The sequence below is a fragment of the Amphiprion ocellaris genome, chromosome 19 (assembly GCF_022539595.1).
Source record: "Amphiprion ocellaris isolate individual 3 ecotype Okinawa chromosome 19, ASM2253959v1, whole genome shotgun sequence".
Classification (NCBI taxonomy): Eukaryota; Metazoa; Chordata; class Actinopteri; family Pomacentridae; genus Amphiprion; species Amphiprion ocellaris.
In genome coordinates this window covers 33,014,225-33,040,371 of record NC_072784.1, presented here as the reverse complement: position 1 = coordinate 33,040,371, position 26,147 = coordinate 33,014,225, and the positions used below count along the sequence as shown (strand labels likewise).

Here is a 26,147-nt window from a genome sequence, read left to right as displayed (position 1 = left end):
TGAAAGTTCGGATAGATGTGATAGTTTCTAATCCTCCTCTGATGGTAGATCCTCTAACAAAGGACTAGATCTGCTGTGTCTGATTTTCTGGTCTGACCGTGAACAGAGCTCAGCTGATGATCACGTCTGAAGCAGGTGGAGCCTCCCGGTTCCTCATCCGGTCCTTCCCGGTCCTCCGTCCTACCGAGCAGCGGACTGATGGAGGCCGCCGCGCTGTGAAGGTTTCCTGGCGGACTGCGTTGAGGAGCTCGGTCAGACCACCATGATGTCTTCTTACTACCACCCGGCCAAGGAGGCGGACATGGCGGCCATGACGGAGCCGCTGTGCCTGGAGAGAGGTAGGAGGAGGCCGGAGCCGTTAGTATCAATGGTACCCTAACGGATAACGGCGGAATAACGGTAGAACAACGGCTCATTGTTCTAACGGCTTCATTTAGAATATTAAGGAACATTAGTCTCCATTATTAGAATTCCTCACGAACACATGATAGCAGTAGAGGGATGATGGTTAAATAGTTGGATGATGGATGGATGCATGGATGATTGATGGATGGATGATGGTTAAATGGATGGATGGATGATGGATGAATGGATGATGGTTAAATAGTTGGATGGATGATGATGATGGATGGATGATTGAGAGATGGATGATGGTTATATAGTTGGATGGATGATGGATGGATGGATGGATGATTGATGGATGGATGATAGTTAAATAGTTGGATGGATGGATGATTGACGGATGAATGGATGATGGTTAAATAGTTGGATGGTGGATGGATGGATGGATAGTTGGATGATGGATGGATGGATGGATGGATGCTTAATAGTTGGATGATTGATGGATGATAGTTGGATGATGGATGAATGGATGGATGGATGATTAGTAGTTGGATGATTGATGGATGGATAGTTGGATGATGGATGGATATGAATAGTTGGATGATGATGGCTGGGTGGATGATGGGTGGATGGATGATGGATGAATAGTTGGATGATGGATGGATGGATAGTTGGATGATGGATGGATGATGAATAGTTGGATGATGGATGGATGATAGATGATGGATGGATGATTGATGATTAAATAGTTGGATGATGGATGGATGGATGGATGATGGATGGATGGATGGATGATAGATGATAGATGATAAATAGTTGGATGATGGATGGATGATGGATGGATGATGGTTAAATGGATGGATGATGGATGGATGGATAATGATGGCTGGATGGATGATGGATGAATAGTTGGATGATGGATGAATAGTTGGATGATGGATGGATGATAGTTGGATGATGGATGGATGGATGGATGATGGATGGATGGATGATAGATGATGGATGGATGATTGATGGTTAAATAGTTGGATGATAGATGGATGGATGATGGATGGATGGATGATAGATGATGGATGATGGATGGATGGATGATTGATGGTTAAATAGCTGGATGATGGATGGATGATGATGGATGGATGGATGATTGATGGATGAATGGATAGATGATGGTTAAATAGTTGGATGGATGGATGGATGGATGATGGATGGATGGATGATAGATGATGGATGATGGATGGATGGATGATTGATGGTTAAATAGCTGGATGATGGATGGATGATGATGGATGGATGGATGATTGATGGATGAATGGATAGATGATGGTTAAATAGTTGGATGGATGGATGGATGGATGGATGGATGGATGGATGGATGGATGACTGTAGGCATCCATCCACTGTTCAGGCAGTTGCAGGCCCAGCCTCTCAGCACCACTGTGGGTCCTCCAGAACCACAGAGGAACGTTCCAGTAATCTGGTTCCCTTCACCTGGATCTTCCTCAGGTGTTTGTCCTCAGTCAGCTCCAACCACACCACCTCCATCCAGACTAGAGGTTCAAGCAGCAGCGTCTCACTGGTTCCGTCTGGTTCTGCGTCCTCCCTGATGAGATCTAGCTCTGAAAGGTTCTTCTAATCGGCTGCTATCTTCCTGATGGAAGTCAAAGCGTAGATTTATGGCAGAACTATAGAAGAGGTTTCAGTCAGAGAGGAAGCAGACTATCAGCTGATCAGGGTTTCCTGTCCTCAGCTGTAGAACTCATGCGTCTGTAGATGTGTCCTTGGATAACTTCAGAGTTTTTGCTCAGATGTTTGCAGAGTGATTGAGCTGCTGGACCGACTGCAGCGGACCGGAGAGCTGCCTCCTCCCAAACTCCAGGCCCTGCAGAGAGTCCTGCAGAGTAAATTCTGTGCCGCCATCAGAGAGGTAGGAGGATCTTCTTCTTTTCTTCTGGTTACCTGAAAAACTGATAAACTGACTGAAAGTTCTCATGAAGCTGAAGGACGGGTTCAGTCTGACCTTCTAAAGCAGCTGTTTCTGTTGGACATTGAGCAGATGATCAGCTCCTGACAGTGAAAAGCCCAGTGGTTGTTGAAGCTCCTAAATAAAACCAGATGTTCACTAACTGCACCTTCTTCAGCTTTTACAGACTGAAAAGGACCAGAAACATGTAACCTTCATTAACATTCAATCAAATAATTCATCAGTAGTTCATTCATTTAACTGAAGAATAAACTAAATAACAATATAAAGGATTAGTGAGCAAACTGTTGACCTAGCTGACTAAAAACTACACCTCTGATCTCTCCTGGAAGCCTGTAGAAGAAGACTTCACCTGTGAAGCTTTTTCAGATCAGATTAACCTCCTGTGGAGCTGTTGGGGAACTAAAGCTTTATTCTGGGATTTTTCCAGTTCCTCTGACTCACCTGAGCTCTGGTCTGCTGCAGGTCTACGAGCAGCTCTACGACACTCTGGACATCGTTGGAGGACCAGAGGTCCGAGCTCAGGCCACAGCCAAGGTACCACCAGGATCCTGACTGACTCAGTGTTACATGAAGGATTTTACAGTTTAGTGGAATAAAACATAAAGATCTTAACCAGTTACACCAGCAGCCTGACTGGTCTGAAACCAGAACCAGAAGAATGACAGCAGCTGAACATAGAAGGTTTTCTCCATGATGTCGAGGAGACCAACCTGAACATACAGCAGATCTTATGAACAGATATGAACCAAACACATAGAACAGGACAGAGAACTTCTGAGGACCTGGTTCTGGTTCCTCCAGTTCTCCTCTAACTGCCCGTGAAGACTCAGGGTTCATGAAGTTGCAGGTGAGGGTGGGACAGGTACCAACATGTAGACCTCTGAAGATGTTTCAGTCCACTTTCAGCAGAACATCTCACTCTGTGTTGCTTCATTTGAATGAATCTTCAGCTGTGTGTTCCTGAGCTTCATGGTCTAGAAGACCGTCCTCTAACCCTCTGGTTTCTGTCCTGGTAGGCCACAGTGGCGGCGTTTGCAGCCAGCGAGGGTCACGCTCACCCCAGGGTGGTGGAGCTGCCCAAGACGGAGGAGGGTCTGGGCTTCAATATCATGGGTGGCAAAGAGCAGAACTCGCCCATCTACATCTCCAGAGTTATTCCAGGAGGAGTGGCCGACCGCCAGGGAGGGCTGAAGAGAGGAGACCAGCTGCTGTCCGTCAACGGAGTGGTGAGAAGCTGCACCTTCACTCAGGTCTCTTCCTGCCTGTGAACCGCTGCAGACGGTGAATGTGTGTCTGCAGAGCGTGGAGGGGGAGCACCATGAGAAGGCCGTGGAGCTGCTGAAGGCTGCCCAGAGCTCCGTGAAGCTGGTGGTCCGCTACACCCCCAAGGTCCTGGAGGAGATGGAGGCTCGCTTTGAGAAGATGAGGAGCGCTCGGAGGCGACAGCAGCACACCAGCTACTCGTGAGTTCCTGACATCACATGAACAAAGATCCAGGAGTTCATGTCGTTATTCAGGAATACTTCTGTTAGTGCTGCGCCCAATTAGGGGCTCAGAAACACAAGACAATATAGAAACATAAGAAGAAAAACTAATTCTGAAAGACAACAGTAGTAGAAACAGAACAAGCTTAAATGTAGAAAATAAATCATCAGGAAGCATAATATTCACATTACTGAAGTTAAAATCTATATTTCAGATTCTTCATCTTAGATTCAGGATCCACAGCAGGAACTGAGTGGAACTACAGAGAGGTTCTCTGGTTCCTCCTTCAGTCCTCAGCATGGAGGAACCAGAGTCCACTCATTTCTGCTCACATCTTCTGACATTCTTCTCTGTTTTATTGAGCCGCTCTTTTCTGGAGAGGTTGTGTTTTTCCACGTCCCTCTGGAGAACACCATGAAGGTTCCGTCATAGGGTTAATATATGTAGTAAATGTAGTACAGCATGTCTTCAAAAATCACAGAAACAGGCTCCCCCAGTAGATCCACAGGTTGGAGCTGCAGTCTGTAACCCAGAGGTTTTGTTTCCAGACCAAGGTTCCAGATTCAGGTCCTCCAGAAGTCTTCTCCCTGATCTCCTGTCCTCTTCTCCCTGATCTGCTGTCCTCTTCTCCCTGATCTCCTGTCTTCTTCTCTCTGTTCTCCTGTCAGTAAAACCAGCAAAGGCCAGAAATTAACTTCAAAAATGACAGAAACGTCGGAGTATAGTATGTTATCAGAAACACAGAAAAACACAGACAGACACATGCAGTAAAACATGCAGTTTGGCTCCATGTCTGTATAAATATTCTATATATGTTTATTTATTCATTCCAGTGTTTTCTACGTGATAAATCTGCATCATTCTGTGGTTTCTACACACAGATCACATGTTAGTAACAGGTGGATCTAAAGGACCAGTTACTGGAACCTTATTTAACCCAGTTTAACCATTAACAGCTTTAACTGGGATCCACAGCAGGACAGAATCAGTGAATCAAAGAATCAGAGAATCAGTGAATCAAAGAATCAGTGAATTAGAGAATCAGTGAATCAGAATCAGAGAATCACAGAATCAGAGAATCAGTGAATCAGAGACTCAAAGAATCAGTGAATCAGCGAATCAAAGAATCAGTGAATCAGTGAATCAGAGAATCAAAGAATCCGAATCAGTAAATCAGAGAATCTGAATCAGTGAATCAGAGAATCAAAGAATCAGAGAATCGGTGAATCAAAGAGTCAGAGAATCAAAGAATCAGAGAATCAAAGAATCAGAGAATCGGTGAATCAAAGAGTCAGAGAATCAAAGAATCAGAGAATCAAAGAATCAGTGAATCAAAGAATCAGTGAATCCGAATTGTTCTTCTCATTCATCTGAGGTAGTCTTCATGAAATGTTCCATCATCTGACCATCAGCTGGTTAAATCCAGGGCAGGTCTACTAGATCTTCATGTCTTCATGTTGCTGCAGGTCTCTGGAGTCCAGGGGTTAGAAGCTAAGACCTCCATCCACCTCCATCCAGCCCTCCTGACTCTTCTGTTCCAGTGGAGGCAGAACGTAGAAGGAAGAACCAAACCAAAGTAGCCTTCAGCAGCTGCTATCTGAGCTTCTCATCGAGCCACACTGTAGTTTTGGGTTTCCTCCTCCCTGGTTTATGTCTGGTAGAACATGGTGAGAGACGAGCTGTCAAATGGTCCTCCTGGTCCTCCTTATTAACCCTGTATCTTCCACCGTTCATCTCGTGTTGAAGTGTCTCCATCAGATGTCCCAGCTACAGGGCTAAGGGTTAGCTTCACTCCTGTAGGTCAGGTCCAGATGTTTTCTACTCATGTATCTGTGTTCATCTTTTGGCATCGTCCATGAAATAAAGTCTGTGGAACATCAACGCTGTGTGGTTCCTGCTAAATGAAGAGAACACTCATCCCAGTGATGTCCTGGAGATGAAGGATCAGGGTTAGCCTCATGTGGTCCTACTGGAGATGGAGAAGGTTGTTGGAGGTGCAGATGTTTCATAGCTCAGGATGAACAGTCAACTCTTTAGGGACTCTTTGATTGAACCTTTAGATTTAAAGCAGCTTCCATTTTCACAGTAAAATAGAGAAATTCTACAAAAACATCAAGGAAAAGTCTCAGTTCTAGTAAGGTTCTTCACAGAAGTCTTTAGAGGAACTGACCAGATGTTTGTCTGGAAACAGATTCAAACAGGAAGTCTAAAACAGCTGACTTCCTGTTTGTCTCTGAGAAGCTTTTCTGTGAGTTTGTGATGAACTGAAGCTGATCGATGCAGATTTAATGAACTTTAATGAGCCGTTAGACTCAGTAATGATCTATAACGCCATAAATAACAGAACACACTAAAACTTTATCATGGAGGTCCAAGAAGTCATTTCAGGGAGGTTAATTAAAGGACGAGGTTCACTGTTTCTACGGTTCCTGTTTATTTAGTGGAACTTGTTTCTGTTGGTTTGAGTGTTTGTTTCATTAAAAGGTTTTTGGTGGTTTCAGGTCTAGGAGGAGAAACTTGGTTTATCATCAGTTATTTATTACTTTTGGGTTTTATATACAAAAGGCTGCGTTTTATGGGTTAAATTATCAGTTCCAGCAGCTTTCCTCAGCAGGTAGATGATGGAGACTCAGGTGAACCTTCACCTGCATGGAGACCAAACCTCAGTTTCAGGAAACTTCAGGATAAACTCAGCAAGAAACGAAGCGGTGACAACGTGGCGATTAGCAGCCAATAGGAGCTCGGTGTGGAGGGTAGTACTCCAGCGTCTCTCTTCCTATTGGTCATTCTCTGCTATAGGAGGCCTCTGATTGGACCGCTGGGCAGTAAGTCCCGCCCCCCAGCCTCCCAATATTTAAATGCCTGAGTGCCAACGCGGACCGAAGATCTGCAGAAGGAGAAGGTAGGAGATGAAACCATCATTTATTAGGTTTACCGGAGTTTAGAGACAGAAACCGTCTAAAATCTGATGAATGCGGCTTTAAAATGTGTTTTTAATGAAGTTTACCGGTGTTTTTAACGGGTTTTAATGTGTTTAAAATGTTTAACGGTGTCTGATGTGTTTAATGTGTTTACTGGTATTTAACGCTTATAAAGCTTTTAAAAAGATGTTTAATGATGTTTTAGAAGGAGTTTAAGGGTTTTAACGGTGTTTAATGCTGTTTTCTTAAAGATGTTTAATGCTGTTTTATGCTCTTTAATGTGTTTATTGGTGTTTTTAATGTTTTTTAATGCTGTTTAATGGTTTTATTGGTGTCTGTAAAGGAAAGCTGCTCTTCATTTTATTTTCTGTTTTCTTGCTGATCAGATTCCTGCTGCTGGTTTTATTGAACTCTTTTTTCCCACATGAATCTGCTGTCAGAGGAATGAAATGAACCCAGCAGTTGGTTCTAGTTCTGGTTCTGGTTCTAGTTTTAGTTCTGGTTCTGGTTGTAGTTCTGGTTCTGGTTCTGGTTCTGGTTCTGGTTCCGGTTGTCGTTCTGGTTCTGGTTCTGCTTCTAGTTCTGGTTCTGGTTCTGGTTCCGGTTCCGGTTCCGGTTCTAGTTCCAGTTCTAATTCTGGTTCCAGTTGTAGTTCTGGTTCTAGTTCTGGTTCTAGTTCTGGTTCTGGTTGTAGTTCTGGTTCCGGTTCCAGTTGTAGTTCTGGTTCTGGTTCTAGTTCCAGTTCCGGTTCTGGTTCTAGTTCCAGTTCTAGTTCTAGTTCTGGTTCCGTTTCTGGTTCTGGTTCTGGTTCTGAACTCTTTGAAACACCTACTGCGGTTTCATCTCCTTCCAGATTCTTATTATAATTATGAAGAATAATTAATAAGATGGAACCAGATGTTCTCCATCTCTGAGCCTTTAGGTCTGAATAATTGGATTTATTCCTAAAGGAAGTCTCTCTTTCATTTTATTATTCCTGTGGGGGTGGGGCCTGTTCCAGCTACACCTGGACAGGTGAGCCGTCCATCAGAGCTACCAGTCTGACTCTAAAACAGAACCAGTGATTCTTTATCTTTATTCTTTATCGTGAAGTCTTCTCCTCTTTTCCTTCATCAGTTTCACCCTCTGACCTCATGGGGGCGCTGCAGCCATGGATCCAAAGAAACCAGTTATTCACAGAAAAGACTCCAAACCAGAACATCGTCTGAATTCATTTTAAATATGACATCAGAAACCCATCCTGGTTAGATCATCTAGACAGGAGTTAAATGAGTTCACTGTTTCAGATCCAACGATATAATAAACACAATATTATCTGTAGAGAAGGAAAACCTCTGATCACACTTTAGTTCTTTAATATTGATCAGTAGACCTCAATCTGATTATTTAAACTAACATCATCCAAAAACTCAACTGTTCAAGGGACAGACAGAAGAAAAGGAAAACTTCATGCTGAGATCTGTTAATTAGTGAGTTATTTAGTTGAATAGTTAAATAGTTAAATAGGTAGTTAGAGAGGCAGTTGTTTGATGTTGCTATTTAATGTTGTCATTCGTTGATTGCGAATTGATGCATTAAAGGTCTCCACTGCTCTCCTGGGGGTTTCCTGAGATGTTTTCTGCTCTTCTTAAGATGTTTTCTGAGATGTTTTCTGCTCTTCTTAAGATGTCTTCTGAGATGTTTTCTGCTGTTCTTGACATGTTTTCTGTGTTTTCTTCCTCCACGGTTTCCGTTGGGCTCCAGAACTCCGTCACAATGCTGCCGTCCTTCATCTGGTTTTGCCTCCTGGCTGCTGCCGTCGCCGTTCCTGCTCAGGAGAAGAGAATCCATCACCAGGCCGACCTGAGCGACCGCGCCCACGACGACGCCCACGACTTCCAGTACGACCATGAGGCCTTCCTGGGAAAAGAGGAGGCCAAGACCTTCGACCAGCTAAGTCCTGAGGAGAGCAAAGCCAGACTAGCGTAGGTTCTACTGACGTTCTAGTTGAAGGTGGAGGGCTGGTAGAACGCTGCTGTTTAGTCTCAGTGGAAAGGAAACCTGTTTGGCCTGAATACCAGAAGAGTCGGGCTGAGAGGAGAACCTTCAGGAACCGGTAATATTTCTGTTTCTATGTCTGCAGGAAGATTGTGGATCGGATCGACACCGATAAGGATGGATACATCAGCCACGCAGAGCTGCACTACTGGATCCGACACCGGCAGAGGAGGTACATCGAGGAGAACGTCAACAAGCACTGGCACGACTACGACAAGAACCAAGATGACCGGATCGGCTGGGAGGAGTACAAGAACACCACCTACGGATACTACCTGGGTAGAACTAGAACTTCTTTACCACCAGTTCAATCTTCTTCCTGTGACTGGTTTCATGTCCTTGATGACCTGCTAAATGATTTAATGTCACCAAATATTAAGTTTAGAAACAAAGAAACACAGCAATCGGGCTGTTTGAAGCTGAGAACTGAACCTTGTTCTAAAATGCAGAACAACCAGGGTCTCAGCAGCTGCTCTGGACCTGGTATCAGCAGCAGAACGTTTAAATGTCCTCAAAGGTTCTGTTGTAGAAGGCGCTGATTTGGTCAGAATGTTTCAGGTAGAACAGCAGGAAGCTCAGCTAGAACGGTGCTGAAACGTGTCCCTGTCCCTCCAGGGACAGGGACACGTAGATGACTCTACGTCACACACACGTGCCTATGTTCAGCAGCTAGGCACCGACTCATCAACAATTACCACTGTTTTTTGCACTACAATATTTGCACTACGTGGTGGCCCCCACCACCTGCTGCTACTGGTCACTTTATTCACTTAGTCACTTTTTTGTTGTACAGTGTACTTAGTTGTTAGTTTTTATTATAGTAGATGTTAGCTTTTATTATAGTATTTACTTTATCTTTATCTTTATTTTTATCTTTATTTTTATCTCTACTATTTGTTAAATGTTTAATGTAGCAGCATTGCACCGAGTCAAATTCCTCGTTTGTGAACCTCATGAACAATGGCAATAAAACTCATTCTGATTCTGATTCTGATTCTGAGGTGAGGAGTTTGATGACGTGGAGGACAAGGCCACCTATAAGTCCATGCTGACCCGGGACGAGAGACGCTTCAAGGCAGCCGATCGAGACAGAGATGGCGTCGCCACCCGGGAGGAGTTCACTGCCTTCCTCCACCCTGAGGAGTTCGACCACATGAGAGACGTGGTGGTCCAGGTAGGAGCTCTTTTATACCAGATATATGTATATATATATATATATATATATATATATATATATATATATATATATATATATATATATATATATATATATATATATATATATGTATATGTATATGTATATGTATATGTATATGTATATATATATATATATATGTTATTTTTATATATATATATATATATATATTATATATATATATATATACATATATCTGGGACCTTTAAGGACCGTCTGATTGGTCGACCTCAGCACTAAAACTGGAGCATGGACAGTTAAAAACTCAGATAAATAAGAAGGTTCCGACCCATTAACACCTTAAAAACAAACAATACAATGTTAAGGACAATCCTGAAGCAGACAGGAAGCTGCTGTCGACGTTCTCCTGTTTCTTAGTTCCTGTTAGAACCCAGCAGCAGCATTTAGGACCAGAAGAGACTCTGATCCAGACCACATCCAGAGGTTTATAGTAGTCCAGTCTAGATGAGAAGAAGATATGTAGGACTCTGAGTCTTTAGGGACAGATAGAACTTTAAGAATGTGGTTTAGACAGCAGAACTGATCTGGTGTCAGATTAAAACACCGTCAGAGTTTATTCCAGACCTCCAACTGAAGGACAGAAACACATTTTCATGGAGAAACTTCATCAGTTTGAACTGAACTTTGATTTCTGAACATCAGAACTCCTGATTTCTTATTAAACTGCTGTGAATATTATTATTATACAGTTACTATTATATACAGTTGTTACTATATAAATATATTATTATATAGAGTTATTATTGTATGTAGTTATTATTATATACAGTTTGTGTTATATAAAGTTATTGTTAGATGTAGATTATATTATATAAATATATTATTACGAGTCAAACAGTGGAGCCCTACCAGCTCTTTAATGAATCTTTCCTCCTTTAGGAAACCGTGGAAGACATCGACAAGGACGGAGACGGAAAGATCAACCTGAACGAGTACATCGGTAGGTTCTGTCCTTCAGCTCTGACCCTGGACCTAGACCCTGGACCTAGACTCTGGACCTAGACCCTGGACCTAGACCCTGGACCTAGACCTAGACCCTAACCTTAGACCCTGGACCTACACCCTGCAGCTGATCTGAGCATCTGTCCACAGGTGACATGTTCTCACCTGAGGACGGAGAAAGTGAACCTGACTGGGTCCAGACGGAGAGGAAACATTTCTCAGAGTTCCGAGACACCAACAAGGTAAAATCTGCTCACCAGATGTTAGCAGCTGCTGTACATCCCATAACAGCTCCCACGATGCACTGTGACGGCTGGTGAGGATGCAGCTGATGAGTCAGTGAAGGATCGGTGGGATTTCTACAGATTTCTGACAGATAATTATAGATATTTATATATTATTTACATTATATTACAGCGTTATGTTTTTCTATATGTGTGGTTTGTTGACATGGTAACAGAAACGAGATAAATCCATGAGTTATGGGGAAAAATATTACATTAAACTAATAATTAGCTCTGACGTGTTTCATTGAAGCAGACAAACAAGATATTTTCTTTCATTCATTTTTAAAAATCCATTTACGGTAGTCATCTCTGCACTTTTAAACTTATTTTTATTTTTATTTTTTCTGTTAAAAAATTTTGCCACCCTTGTATATATTGTAAATAAAGCTGCTGTAACAATGTAAATTTCCCCTGGAGTGGGGAGAAATAAAGAACTTTATCTTATCTTATCTTAATATAAATTTACCACCAAAGACCTGACCGGTTCTCTGCCATTGATCCGATATAGTTTAATTAAGTGACAGCAGTTTATTAATATTAATCCACCAAGACGAGAAGACAATCTGAAAGTTTTAGTTCTGAGGAGCTTCAAGCAGTCGATGGTTTCAGACTCTGATGTGTTCAATGTGGCAGAAACCAGCAGCAAACCACTGAAGTGGAGCATCTTCTGAGGACTTACAGCAGATTTACAGCAAACATACAGTAGATTTACAGCAGATTTAATTCAGATTTACAGCAGATGAACAAGCCATGCTGAGCTGCTCAGGTGTGGATGTTACCTGGAGGTCTGTAGAGTCCATCAGTACCTTTGTGTTGTGCAGGATGGGTACCTGGATGGTTCTGAGGTGGCCCACTGGATCCTCCCAGGAGAAGTGGATCACGCTGACAACGAAGCCAAACACCTGATCCATGAGACGGACACCGATAAGGTAGAGAACCTCTAGCTGCTCTCAGTTTGAAGGTTTCTGACGTTTCTACAGGAAAACCCACAGAGCTGTAAAACATTTCTGTTAAAGAGCAGGAAGTGGAGCAGCAAAGTTCAGAGAATAAACCAACAACGAGCCGCTTCAGTTTAAATAAATAGAGGTTTATTGTAGAGAAACATCAGATCTGCTGCAGTCACAAAGAACTGAAAGATGAACAATAAGAACAAGAAATCATTCCACCAGTTCCACCTTTTATCTCTCAGTTTATCAAGTAGAGGCTGATTAAAGTGTTTTAGTTTGACTCTCAGCAAATCACTGAAGATTAATTAATTAGTTGCATTACTTTAAGCAGAAACACAACATGAATCCTGATTTACAGAAACCAGAAAGTAAATGCAGAATAAACCTAATGAAAGGAGCTGAAGGTAGAACAACTCTCTACACAAACTGTAATATTCCATTCAAACTGTGCTCTAGCTGCTTTTATCAATGATGGAAATGATCTGAGTAATTCTGGGTTAATTAATAACACGCTTCTCTCTGTTTTCATCTCTTTCTTCTTCTTCTTCTTCCTCCTTCTTCTATTATGGGATGGAATCTGGTGATCAATCAACAGGATGAGAAAATAACCAAGAAGGAGGTTCTGGCCAACTGGAACATGTTTGTCGGCAGCCAAGCCACTAATTATGGTGAAGATTTAACGAGGAGACACGATGAGCTTTGATGTTCCAGCAGAAGCACAGATGGTTCATATTTGTGTTGTTTTAAGGAGAACCGGGTTCTGGTGGTTCTGGGTTTGGGTTTTTACCCAGTCATCCATACTGTGTATGTGAGGACGGGTTCCTAATGAACGGATCTGAAACGTTCTAACAACCAGCTGGGCCAGGACGTTCTCCTAGGAGAAGCTGTGATCATGTTAGTGAGAAGGAAAGCTGTCGCTGATCAGAGCTCTGTTAAACATTAAAGCTGTTTTTTCTACTAATGGGTTTTATTTTGTATAAATCTTCATGAATCTTTTCTCTAATTCTGATAGTTGACAAGTCGAACACATTTCATCTGAACTGTTTTAATCATGAAAACTTTAGTCTGAGGTTATTACAGTTTTATTATTATTATGTTAAACTTCACATACATTTATATTCATCAGGTCAGAATATTGTGATGCTGATTTGATTAAAGGTGGTTTTACTGTGAATGATTCCAAGCAGCAGCTGGAGTAACTAACGCATTAATAATCCACCGTCACAGAGTTTATTACAGCATTTATTTAAACATCTCATGTTTTATAGATTATTCACAGAAACTGCTGACTTGAATTAATAAGAACATCATATACAGCATTTGGATTCATGTTCTAGAAAACTAGAACTGCTTTGTTCCTGATCTGATCCTTATAAGATCATAAAAATAAACACGTCACTTAGAGTTTCCACTAAAGGTTAACTGGATGAAACAAGATGGATATAAACCCTTATTAACTCAAAAATATATAAATACTATAAATACTGTATTAACTCTAAAACATGCTGATATAAACACTCCTGTATGAACACTAAAATATTAATCCTGTATTAACTCTAAAATATTAATCCTGTATTAACTCTACCCGTGTGGAAAAGAAGCACCTGAGCAGGTAAGAGGCTGGATGGTGAGAATTCTTTAAAATGGAGAAGATAAGTTTCCTACTGAACCAGTATTTACCATCCAACCAACCACTGCTTCTAACTTAGGACCAGGAGTTTAGACCATATGATGTCACTTCCTGCCAGGTGAGCGCAGAGCAGGTGTGTCTGAGATCAGCTGCAGGAATCAAACCGTTTCAAACCAAACGAACCGGTGAGCTGCAGATTCTGAACGTTCATCATCTGGAGACAAAACTTTTTATTTGAATCTGAGATTCTTCTCTGGTTTCTGCTCTAAAATAGAACCTTTAGTCCAATATCCGGTACCAGAAGATCTGATGTTTGTCAGAACCAGAAGATCTGATGTTTATCAGACCATCTGAGGGTTCAGTCATCCCAGAGCTGCTTCAGAGCACAGAATATAAATCTTTTTCTTCACTTCCTATTAAATTAGAAATAAGCACCTGAACGCCTCTGATCAGTTGCTTTCTAGTGGACTTGTGTTACTTCGGTAGCTCCTCAGATGTTCTACAGCAGGTTGAGGATCCATCAGATCTTCCTCACCAGTCCTCTGCTTTTCATCTTGGAAGTTCCTAAATTTACAAATGATAGAAAAGAACTAAAGAATAGTTGAACTGCGAACGTATGGAGAGAACCTGAGCTGCTGTGATCAGAGAAGAAGCTGCAGAAACCTTCATAAACTGGACATCACATCTCCAGCTGGATAAACTACTGAGCTGTGGTCAGAGTGGAGAGAAACATTCAGGATTAATAAAGTTCTACCTCCTGAAAATTAACACCAACATTTCCCACAGACAGCGACAGAACTGAGCAGAGAAAGAACTAAAGTAGATAACTGGTAGAAGACCAGGAAGGACCAGGAACATGGAAGGAACAACCAGACTTCAGGAGTTGATCAGATCTATGAGTCTAACTAGGAGGGTTCCTGGCTAAACGTCCACCAATCAGCCATGACTTTAAATCCAGTCAGACTGTAGTCGAGATCTGACCCGGGAAAGACTTCACAGACCTCTGAAGATCTGAAGTAATCATCACATCCATCTAGTCCAGGAAGCAGAAGACAGATAATCTGACAGAACCAAAGGTTTCCCAGCAGAAAACTGTGCAGAACATCACCCTATCTCCATAGAACATCACCCTGTCTCCATAGAACGTCACATTATCTCCACAGAACATCACATTATCTCCATAGAACATCACCCTGTCTCCACGGAACATCACATTATCTCCATAGAACACCACACTATCTTATCAAGAGCTTCAGTAGGTCTTCTGTGGGATCAACTGGTCTTCCGTGGACTGACCTCCACCAGGTTCTAACCACTGATTAATAAATACTTCATCAGATCGACAGTTCTGAGATGTTCTAACATCTAAACTTCATCAAAGCCTCTCAGATCCTTCAGCTGTTCCAGTATTTTACTTCCTGTTTGTTCCAGCCTCAGGTTCAGTTTAACCAGATTTAACCTGACAGTTCTACAGCGTCTGTTTGGTTCAGATTTAACCTGACAGTTCCTCAGCGTCTGATTGGTCCAGACTATATGAGGTATTATTACTTTAATGCAGTGAAGCAGCTGCAGCTCTAAAAATCACCAACAGGAGAACCTGGTCCTGGTTAGGAGTCTCACAGTATACCAAGTACTTTTACTCCTCAGCTGTACTTTTACTCTGAGATACCTGAATCTTCTCCGTTCTTCAGGATGGACGTCTGACCCTCTTGGAGATGCTGGAGCACATGGAGAACATCAGCATCAGCAGCATCACGGACTACGGAGGGATGAAGGTGGAGGACCACGATGAGCTATGACTCCTGTTGATGAGTCTGATGGATGGAGGTGGTCAGGATGAGCTACAGTAGAACAGCTTCTGTTTCCTGTAGATATGGTGGCTACTAGCTGATGTTCTGTTCTAATCAGAATAAAGTGGTTTCTGGATTTTAACGTGTCAGATCAGATTTATTGTCTCAGCCTGAAATGTTGTCGGTTCTAGAGACACTCAATGAAGACAACCATTATCTGAAGAGTTTACATTTATTTAGAATGAAAAAAACAAAACAATTTAAAGCAGTTAGAGATTCATCTCATCAATCAGTTGGTGGGAACACTTAGAGAATAAATGAGCTTCAACAGAGGACTTCCTGAAGACCTGCAGCCTCCAGCTACACCTGCATCACTGGACGAGCTTCTTTAGCCCTGAGGTCCACTCCAGAAGCTGCAAACCCGGTTCCACCCTGTCAGAACGAGTCTGTCAGAACCATCACAGTGCAAAACAGAAGAAAGCAGAGAATTCTGGTCCTGAACCAGAGAAGGTCCAGGTTCTGTCTGAGCTCCTAAGATCTCAGAACAACAGAAACCATCAGACTGATGGTTTCTGTTGTGTTGCTCCTCAATGAACCAACACATATTAAACACTAACGGTCTTTAAATAGATTTCTGGTTCTTTGGTTGTTTTGGTTCTGATGCAGCAGCTTCCCTCCATCTGTAGAAACCTGAGGAACATCTCAGCTCAGAAACATCTGGTTGGTTTAAGGTCCTTAGCTGAAGATTGGGTTTCTCTTTAATCAAACTGAAATCTTTAAACCAGCTCTGTGTTTAGGTTTTAATTAAAGCTCTGACTGTGTTGGAGGTCTACATGATGATTGGTTCATGGTTAGAACACACTGATGAGGTCTTCATTCTGGTGGAGCTCCTCAGACCCTTCATCACCGAACCCTTTAATAAAGATGGAAGTTTTTCTATTTCCATAAAGTATCTATAGTCTATCTATCTATCTATCTATCTATCTATCTATCTATCTATCTATCTATGTATAGTCTATCTATCTATCTATAGTCTATCTATAGTCTATCTATCTATCTATCTATCTATCTATCTATCTATCTATCTATCTATCTATCTATCTATCTATGTATAGTCTATCTATCTATCTATAGTCTATCTATCTATCTATCTATCTATCGTCTATCTATCTATCTATCTATCTATCTATCTATCTATCTATCTATGTATAGTCTATCTATCTATCTATAGTCTATCTATCTATCTATAGTCTATCTATCTATCTATCTATCTATCTATCTATCTATCTATCTATCTATCTATCTATCTATCTATCTATCTATGTATAGTCTATCTATCTATCTACAGTCTATCTATAGTCTATCTATCTATCTATCTATCTATCTATAGTCTATCTATCTATCTAGTCTATCTATAGTCTATCTATCTATCTATCTATCTATAGTCTATCTATCTATATATCTATCTATCTATCTATCTATAGTCTATCTATCTATCTATCTATCTATCTATCTATAGTCTATCTATCTATCTATCTATCTATCTATAGTCTATATATAGTCTATCTATCTATAGTCTATCTATAGTAATAATAATAATAATACATTTTATTTATAGGCGCCTTTCAGAACACTCAAGATCACCGTACAGAGGAGAAACAGATAAAATCAGATTCAAATATACAGTATAAAATGTAAGAATTTTTTTTTTTTTAAATTAAAAGAAGAAAATTTAGCAATTTTAAAACAACAGAAGGAGAAGGAGCAATGGAAGTCAAAGTGAGTAGGCTTGTTTGAACAGTTTGAACAGTCTATCTATCTATAGTCTATCTATCTATCTATCTATCTATCTATCTATCTATCTATCTATCTATCTATGTATAGTCTATCTATCTATCTACAGTCTATCTATAGTCTATCTATCTATCTATCTATCTATCTATCTATAGTCTATCTATCTATCTATAGTCTATCTATAGTCTATCTATCTATCTATCTATCTATCTATCTATCTATCTATCTATAGTCTATCTATCTATCTATCTATAGTCTATCTATCTATCTATCTATCTATAGTCTATCTATCTATCTATCTATCTATCTATCTATCTATCTATCTATCTATCTATCTATCTATAGTCTATCTATCTATCTATCTATCTATAGTCTATCTATCTATCTATCTATCTATCTATCTATCTATAGTCTATCTATCTATCTATCTATCTATAGTCTATATATAGTCTATCTATCTATATATAGTCTATCTATCTATAGTCTATCTATAGTAATAATAATAATACATTTTATTTATAGGCGCCTTTCAGAACACTCAAGATCACCGTACAGAGGAGAAACAGATAAAATCAGATTCAAATATACAGTATAAAATGTAAGAATTTTTTTTTTTTAAATTAAAAGAAGAAAATTTAGCAATTTTAAAACAACAGAAGGAGAAGGAGCAATGGAAGTCAAAGTGAGTAGGCTTGTTTGAACAGTTTGAACAGTCTATCTATCTATAGTCTATCTATAGTCTATCTATAGTCTATAGTCTATCTATCTATATCTATCTATCTATAGTCTATCTATAGTCTATCTATAGTCTGTCTATAGTCTGTCTATAGTCTATCTATCTATAGTCTATCTATCTATAGTCTATCTATCTATCTATAGTCTATCTATAGTCTATCTATGGTCTATCTATAGTCTATCTATCTATAGTCTATCTATCTATCTATCTATCTATCTATCTATCTATAGTCTATCTATAGTCTATCTATCTATCTATCTATAGTCTATCCATCCATCCATCCATACATCCATCCACTGACCCTCTGCAGTGGGATGATGTCTCTGTCCGTCAGCTGGTCTCCGGTCTCTGGATCCGTCATGTCCTTCCTGATCAGCTTCTCCACGCACTCCTGAGTCACCACCGTCCCTCTGAAGAACATTCAGGGTTAGAGAGCAGCAGAACACCAACATCTAACATCTGGATGAGAAGCTGAGGCTGAAACTCACGAAGGTCTGAGAACAGCACAAGGAACGCTATTTCCTAGAACGTCTCTGGTCACGGCACAGACGTATCTGTCCTGAGGAGAACACAGGAACATGAACACAGCTGAAGGTCCGGGAGAAGGTCACCGTTCACCTGCTCACTGAGTCCATCAGTAACCACAGCAGATATCAGGTTTTAATTATTTTCTCCCTTTCAGCAGAATAAATGCTTCATGCTGCAGTTCTTCACTACAAATCAACATCCTGAGGGTAAAGAGTTTTTAAAGAAAACTTCTATCTGCTCTACAGAGCTCCTCGTTGATCTTCACATGGAGCTGGAGGCGACTGATCTTCAGGGTTGATCAGCTGCACCAACTCAACCAAGACCAACTGAAACCTCCCAGACACGATGAACTGAAGCAGACAGACCTCCAGAGATCATCAGAGAAACACGATAAAGTGAAACGAAGCTGCTTTTATTTATTTACTTATTTGACCGAATCAGATCAAAGCTCCACATTCAGAACTGGACCTGGTTTACTGTTAACTATTAACTTCACTGAAATCTGGTTTCAGTTTCACACCCATGATTGTATAATACAGAGGGTTAGGGTCTAACCCTCTGTATTATACAGTCTATGTTTCACACCAAAGAGTCTTTTTAGGTAAATTTAGTCCAAAAATCCAAAATAAATTGACCAGAGAAAAGTTTTTACAACCAACATGAATCCTGCTGGTCTGAGATCAGACTCCAGCTGCTGACCTGATGGTTGGACAATAAACTGACCTGACGGTTGGACAATAAATTGACCTGATGCACGGTAAACTGACCTGATGGTTGGATGGTAAACCTACCTGGCGGTTGAGCAGAGCCACTCGGTCAAGGCTGGAGTCCAGAGGAGTGAAGCGGACGGAGATCAACTCGTTCATCTTGATGGGACGACCGGACATCGGACACAACACGGCTTTACTCTGATGGACGCAGAAACACAGAGAAAGAAGATTTATGAGAGAAAGTCTGTCCAGGACCAACATCAGAACCCAGCAGTGGAAGGATCTGAGGTCAACCTGCCTTCAACAGACAAACAGAGAACATGATGACCTCCAGAGTCAACAGATAGACCTGGCAGCAGCTCCAGGTGAACTCTGAACGTTAGATACACCTGCTTTATTTAAAATAAAATAAAGATCAGGATTCATTATCATCTCCAGCCCTGATCACAAAGTCTCCAAACCAAGAAGGAAAAGCATGAAGATGTCATGATGGACTTACTCAGTGATGGAACTGTTTCTGAATGTTCTCAGAGGTTCTAAACAGCTGATTTTAACTTCCTGTTTGTGTTCTTTAGCACTGATTTATTGACCAGTTAATGAACTAACAAGCTGTTATTTAAGGACAAACTAACTTCATTCTCAGACCTGGACTCATGCTGACTTCTACACTGAGCAGGACGTTCAGGTTCCTGTGTAAGAGGAGCTCCTCTATGGTCCATGGCGTCTGCAATGTTTGCAGGAGAACTCACTGGTTTCTTGAGAAGGGTGGGTTTGGCCTCTGGTGTCAGAGATGGGATCCAGAAACTGGGCAGGTTCTGGCTGGACGTGGAAGCCGACCCGGCAGTGGAAGGTTCTTCTGAGCTCCTCTGGGTCTGTATCTTCTCGCACTCTTTGCCAGGTCCTGAAGGCCACAAACAGCAGTGACTCTATGTCCACAAAGAGCTGTTCCAAAGAACATGAACCCACGATAGAACCCCTAAACCTGAAGGAACCTCAACAGATGAATAAACTGTTTGTCTCCACAGACTAGTTGGTTCAAACTACAGAAACATGTTCTGGACAGAAGATCTGATGAGGATCTAACAACAGATGGAGGTCTCTTCACTGGACCTATGAGCTGCAGTCACATTCTACATGTATGATTTCAGTTATCTGGTTCTACTGAGTGTTTCTGAGAGGAACAGACCAGAGGAGAACGGGTTGATGGGTTTGGACACGATGCTGTTCTCTCTGCTTTTAAATCGTTCCACTCGTTCTCTCTCCTCAGATCTGGACTCCAGCTGGCTGCTGCTCTTCTGGGCCTGTTTCTGCTTCTCATAGGCCTGATAGAAATAAAACCTAAATATTACTGGATTTATTACATTATCCATCAGAGGAAGAGGAAAAAACATTACAGAGAACTTATTATATAAAAATATAGCCTTACCTTCATTTTTTTGGCGATTTCTGTCTTCTGATGGAGAATATATTCCAGGATGGCCTGTTTCTCATACAGGTATCCATCTGGACTGAACACAAACACAGAATATTCAATAATAAACATTTATAATCATTTATAGTGTGTTTATGCAGGCTGTTTGATGATTAATAACCGAGTTTAGATGAACGACAATCTGAGGACCAGCAGATGGAGCCCTAACCCTCTCACTGTGAATCCGATTAATGGAAACTGCAGTGTGACAGCAGATTCTTGAATTTCCCTCTGGATTAATAAAGCATCGATCTATGAAAGCTTCAGATGGACTTCTCTGCACATCTTCTTTCTTTTTTCTAAACTTCTGTGAAACAAATAAAAACTCCTGAATCACGAGATTCATCAGTTTTGGAAGGGACTACTGGAAGGATTCATGACTGACAGCAGGAAGTTCACACGCTGTAGTTTTATGATTAGCCACATGGTGGTGCTGTCACAGCTGTTTCTGATGCTGACCTTTCACTGCCCCTTCTCTATTCTCTACAGTTTGTGAGATATTAATCATTAATCAGAACCAACAGCAGCTGCTTCCTGAACATGACGTTAAGTTTCAGTTTTTTATTTTCGTCACCCCCCCCATGTATGATCACAATAAAGATGTTCTATTCTATTCTGTTCTGTTCTATTCTACTTTACTGGAAGTGAAGCAGGACAAGCAGAATTACAGAAGGAAGAAGAATCCTACAGAGCAGAGATCACATCAGAGGGATTATTTCTGAAACAGGAGTTCCACCTGAAGAAGTTTAACACAGAAACAGCAAACTTGTGAACATTCGTCTGAACCTGTTCAGTCTGAGGCTGCAGATGAAGAAACACATCAGTGAACTCTAACCCTATGGTTGGTCGTATTCAAGGACAGCAGGACTCTAATTCTATGAGTTTCCTAAATAATTCTGTCCAAAGCCATGAAATCTATCAGAGTATGAATGCATTAATGTTCTGATGAAATCTGGAACTCTGAACAGCTGGACTGACGTTAACTACAGTGAAGAATCATTGAATAAACTGACCTGGATGTGTGGAGAGAAGCTTTATGTTTAAAGGACAACATTAAAGGTGTTTTACTGTTTCATCCAATTTATTACATGGCCCCAAATTTAGAATAATATCTATACTACCGTTTCACTTAGAAATGTCCTTATTTTGAAAGAAAATAAATTTTTTTCAGTGAAGATAAAATTAAATGAATCAGAAACTCAAGCAGCTCCAGAATCTTTGGGTGTTTTTCAGGGACATTCTTCTGTTCCTCAAGAGGATTTTAATCAGGAAACACTAGTAACTGCAGATTCTTGGTAAAGTTCAGGATAGAAGACTGTAGATTCTTGGTAAAGAACTTTACCAAGAATCTACAGTCTACATATCTACACTACCGTTCAAAAGTTTGGGGTCACCCAGACAATTTCACATTTTCCATGAATATTCCATTGTTAATGTGGTCATTTACTACATTAACAACGCCTACACTGGATTTATCATTCAATTAATGGTATCTTCATTGAAAAACTGCTTTCTTTCAACAATAAGTACATTTCTAAGTGATCTGAAACTATTGAACAGTAGTGTGGTTTACATAGTTTAAAAATATAACATCTGAAGACATTTCACACAGAGAGCTGAAGATCTTAGAAATCCAATAAATCAAAGTTTCCTTTGTACTTAAAGGCTACAGCTTCTTGGATAAAGAATAAACATTCAGACTTTGTTTTAACTGGGAGACGCTGAAACACATCTGGACCGAAGGAAGCTCAGCAGCTGTTTTCTGGGTTAATTAATAAAGTATCTATCTATCTATCTATCTATCTATAGTCTATCTATCTATCTATCTATCTATCTATCTATCTATCTATCTATCTATCTATCTATCTATCTATCTATAGTCTATCTATCTATCTATCTATCTATCTATCTATAGTCTATCTATCTATCTATCTATCTATCTATCTATCTATCTATAGTCTATCTATCTATCTATCTATCTATCTATCTATAGTCTATATATAGTCTATCTATCTATAGTCTATCTATAGTAATAATAATAATAATACATTTTATTTATAGGCGCCTTTCAGAACACTCAAGATCACCGTACAGAGGAGAAACAGATAAAATCAGATTCAAATATACAGTATAAAATGTAAGAATTTTTTTTTTTAAAAATTAAAAGAAGAAAATTTAGCAATTTTAAAACAACAGAAGGAGAAGGAGCAATGGAAGTCAAAGTGAGTAGGCTTGTTTGAACAGTTTGAACAGTCTATCTATCTATAGTCTATCTATAGTCTATCTATCTATCTATAGTCTATCTATCTATAGTCTATCTATCTATCATCTATCTATCATCTATAGTCTATCTATCTATCTAGTCTATCTATCTATCATCTATCTATCTATCTGTCTGTCTGTCTGTCTGTCTGTCTGTCTGTCTATCTATCTATCTATCATCTATCTATAGTCTATCTATCTATCATCTATCTATCTATCTATCTATCTATCTATCTATCCATCCATCCATCTATCTATCTATCTATCTTTTGTCTATCTATCTATAGTCTATCGATCTATCGATCTATCTAATACTCCAGCTGATGGACCAGGAGGAGCTTCATCTGGTCCTTCCTGAAGGACCTCTGGAGGTTGAACTTACGTCACCATGGGATCTTTGCAGGGCTGCAGCGACAGACAGCAGCAGTCGAAGTCTTTGATGGCATCTTTTCCCAGACGGATGCTCTGAGTCCCGTAACCCGACGCCGCTGAGGAGAACGACACGAGATTAGACACAAGGTCACCTCCACCTGGACCACCTGGACCACATCTACACCTGCTCTCCTAGATTCACATCTAAGCTTCATCTGGACCTTCATCAGTACGATTAAACTCACCGATAGACAGCTAATGTTAGACCAAACACTGAGAAAACACTGGGAGAACACTGAGAGAACACTCCCCCTAACCACTGCAGAGGAGCTCACAAACATCTGGGTTCTGAAGGTTCTGGAGGTTCTACTATTAAGACTTTCTCTGTTCCTCCATCAGAAACGACTTCTGATCCAAATCATTAGAAAAGTTCAGACACCAGCAGGAAGAGCAGAAAGAGAAAAGTTTCTCCTCTCTGATGTTTACGGGAGCTGAAGTTTGGTTCTTCCAGCAGTTTAACATCTGGAGGATGAAAACGGAGCAGCTGCTTCTAAATTTAAAATTAATAACTAAATAAATACATTACACATTGAACAATAACTTCACTGATCAGTCTCAGTGTCAACGATCCATCTAAGAGCAGCTGGAACATCTGGTCCAGCTGCTTACTGTTTATCAGCTGTTTATTTACTGTTTACCAGCTGTTTATTTACTGTTTACCAGCTGTTTACCAAATGTTTATTTACTGTTTACAGCTGTTTACTGTTTACCAGCTGTTTACCAAATGTTTATTTGCTGTTTACCAGCTGTTTTACTGTTTATTTGCTGTTTACCAGCTGTTAATTTACTGTTTACCAGCTGTTTACCAAATGTTTATTTGCTGTTTACCAGCTGTTTTACTGTTTATTTGCTGTTTACCAGCTGTTGATTTACTGTTTACCAGCTGTTTACCAAATGTTTATTTGCTGTTTACCAGCTGTTTTACTGTTTATTTGCTGTTTACCAGCTGTTTATTTCCTGTTTACCAGCTGTTTATTTCCTGTTTATCAGCTGTTTATTTACTGTTTACCAGCTGTTTATTTATTGTTTACCAGCCGCAGGTAAACATATACCCTTCCAGATAATCAGAGGTAAATGTTGGTTTTCTGGACTCTGATCAGCTGCTGTTAGTTTCTGATGTTTAATTTAATCACTGATCAATACCAGGTTCTGGTCTGAAGGAGGAACTCTAATGTGACCTCAGTCTGAAGGCCCAGAACCACCTCTCAGCAGGGTTCTGCTGGAGGAACCTGAAGCTCCACTGAGGTGGATCAGCTGAATGTTCTGAAGGAGGTTCCTGGACTCACCTGTGTCCTTCTTCTTCTCGTGGTAGGTGTACACAGCTCCAGCCGTGCAGTTCTTTCCGTGGCGGGTCATGGAGCCGCTGGAGAACCTGGAAGAACCTGGACGGAAACAAACAGTGGAGATGCTAATGTTAGCCGCTAATGTTAAATATTCATAAAGAGTCACATTCTAAACACACAAAAACGCGGCTGTGGTTAAAACGCAGCTTTCTGAAGATCTGTTACCTCCGCTGGTGGACAGAATCTGGAGTTAAATCCTGAATTTAGAGTTTTAATCCCAGATCTGATCCTCACCGACGATAGCTTCTTCTTCGTTGGTATAAACCCGCTCCGCCTCCTTCTTCTTCTCCTGTTGGGTGATGCGCTCTACTGCCCCCTCTGGTGACCAGGATGAAGCTGCTGGTGGTTCAGTGAAGAGTTTCTGTTCAGAAAACACAGATTTATTCAACTGTTTTCAGACACACGGTTCATATTTAATATTAATATATAATATTACATTTTAAATAGTAAATATTTGATTTGTAAAATCATGTTTAATATATATTTTTATGCACTGTTGGTCCAGTTGGTTCCTTTAACTCTTCAGTCCATTTAAATGCTAAACTGACATTTTGTTCTGAATTCATTGTTCAGCTCCATTTTCTGTGAATTCTCCTGTAAACCAGCATCAGATCAGTTTGTGTTTAAATCAGCTGAGCAGATCTTTTAGTCTGAAACTACAGAAAAACTAAAAAAAAAACACTGATGTGAGGTCAAATACAGCAGAAAGAACAAGTTAATTAATTTAATTACAGCCCGAAACTGGACTCAAACATCCGTACAGACATTATTTTAACACTCCTCAAATCACACTCAGCTCAAATTTCTGGGTTGCTAAATACTTTAAGACTTAAATACGTCCAATGCTCACATAGAACAGACAAGAAGCATTAATAAACATGAATAAATGTGAATAAATGTGAATAAATATGAATAAATATATCATCTGCAGCTTCCAGAGCCTGTAAAAGTTTTCACCCTCAGAGGTTTTCCTCATATGACTTCTGAACATAATAATTTATATTAAAAAAAGACTCCTTCATGTCAAAGTCAATCAGGTTTCTGTGTTGTGGTTTATTTTTTTAATTAAAACTGCCCTCAATGTTTCCTGCAGCTGATTCATGTAAAGTCTGGTTGATTTATTATTATAATTTATCTCAGTTCAGTGTTGGAATAAATGTTTTGTTTTGAAGGAAACCTGAACACCAGGAAGAATAGCTTTCTTCTGCTTATTAATAACTTTATTAGAATCAGACTCCTGATGCTTCGTTTAAACCAGAAATATTAAAACAATGAAAGCAGTGAAGCTTT

At 40.2% G+C, this 26,147-nt stretch overlaps 3 protein-coding genes across 4 annotated transcripts; 2 read left to right on the top strand and 1 right to left on the bottom strand.

Annotated features, from left to right (window-relative positions):
* The first annotated feature begins 6 nt into the window (after window positions 1–6).
* Window positions 7–5,692, top strand: lin7b (lin-7 homolog B (C. elegans)). The gene is made up of 6 exons (XM_023295940.3): window positions 7–338; window positions 2,148–2,266; window positions 2,789–2,860; window positions 3,343–3,552; window positions 3,626–3,789; window positions 5,278–5,692. Exons 1-6 carry the CDS (start codon window positions 263–265, stop codon window positions 5,297–5,299), a joined length of 663 nt encoding a protein of 220 aa, XP_023151708.1. The 5' UTR covers window positions 7–262; the 3' UTR covers window positions 5,300–5,692.
* Window positions 5,693–6,643: 951 nt separating this feature from the next.
* On the top strand, window positions 6,644–15,723 carry rcn3 (reticulocalbin 3, EF-hand calcium binding domain). 2 transcript variants are annotated; one of them, XM_023295944.3, is made up of 8 exons: window positions 6,644–6,713; window positions 8,476–8,696; window positions 8,855–9,048; window positions 9,771–9,943; window positions 10,865–10,925; window positions 11,078–11,169; window positions 12,036–12,143; window positions 12,757–13,122. In XM_023295944.3, exons 2-8 carry the CDS (start codon window positions 8,488–8,490, stop codon window positions 12,862–12,864), a joined length of 945 nt encoding a protein of 314 aa, XP_023151712.2. In that variant the 5' UTR covers window positions 6,644–6,713; window positions 8,476–8,487; the 3' UTR covers window positions 12,865–13,122. The 2 variants fall into 2 exon arrangements, with proteins under 2 accessions (XP_023151712.2, XP_023151713.2); XM_023295945.3 differs by lacking the exon at window positions 12,757–13,122 and adding an exon at window positions 15,483–15,723 and having other exon boundaries at window positions 6,645–6,713.
* Window positions 15,724–15,794: 71 nt separating this feature from the next.
* nosip (nitric oxide synthase interacting protein) lies at window positions 15,795–25,158 on the bottom strand. Its single transcript, XM_055005216.1, has 10 exons — window positions 25,023–25,158; window positions 24,801–24,896; window positions 23,465–23,570; window positions 20,776–20,857; window positions 20,536–20,671; window positions 20,099–20,250; window positions 19,431–19,547; window positions 18,600–18,670; window positions 18,413–18,521; window positions 15,795–16,013 (listed from the first exon to the last, which is right to left on the bottom strand). The coding sequence occupies exons 2-10, from the start codon at window positions 24,868–24,870 to the stop codon at window positions 15,942–15,944; spliced, it is 915 nt and encodes a 304-aa protein (XP_054861191.1). The 5' UTR covers window positions 24,871–24,896; window positions 25,023–25,158; the 3' UTR covers window positions 15,795–15,941.
* Window positions 25,159–26,147: the final 989 nt, after the last annotated feature.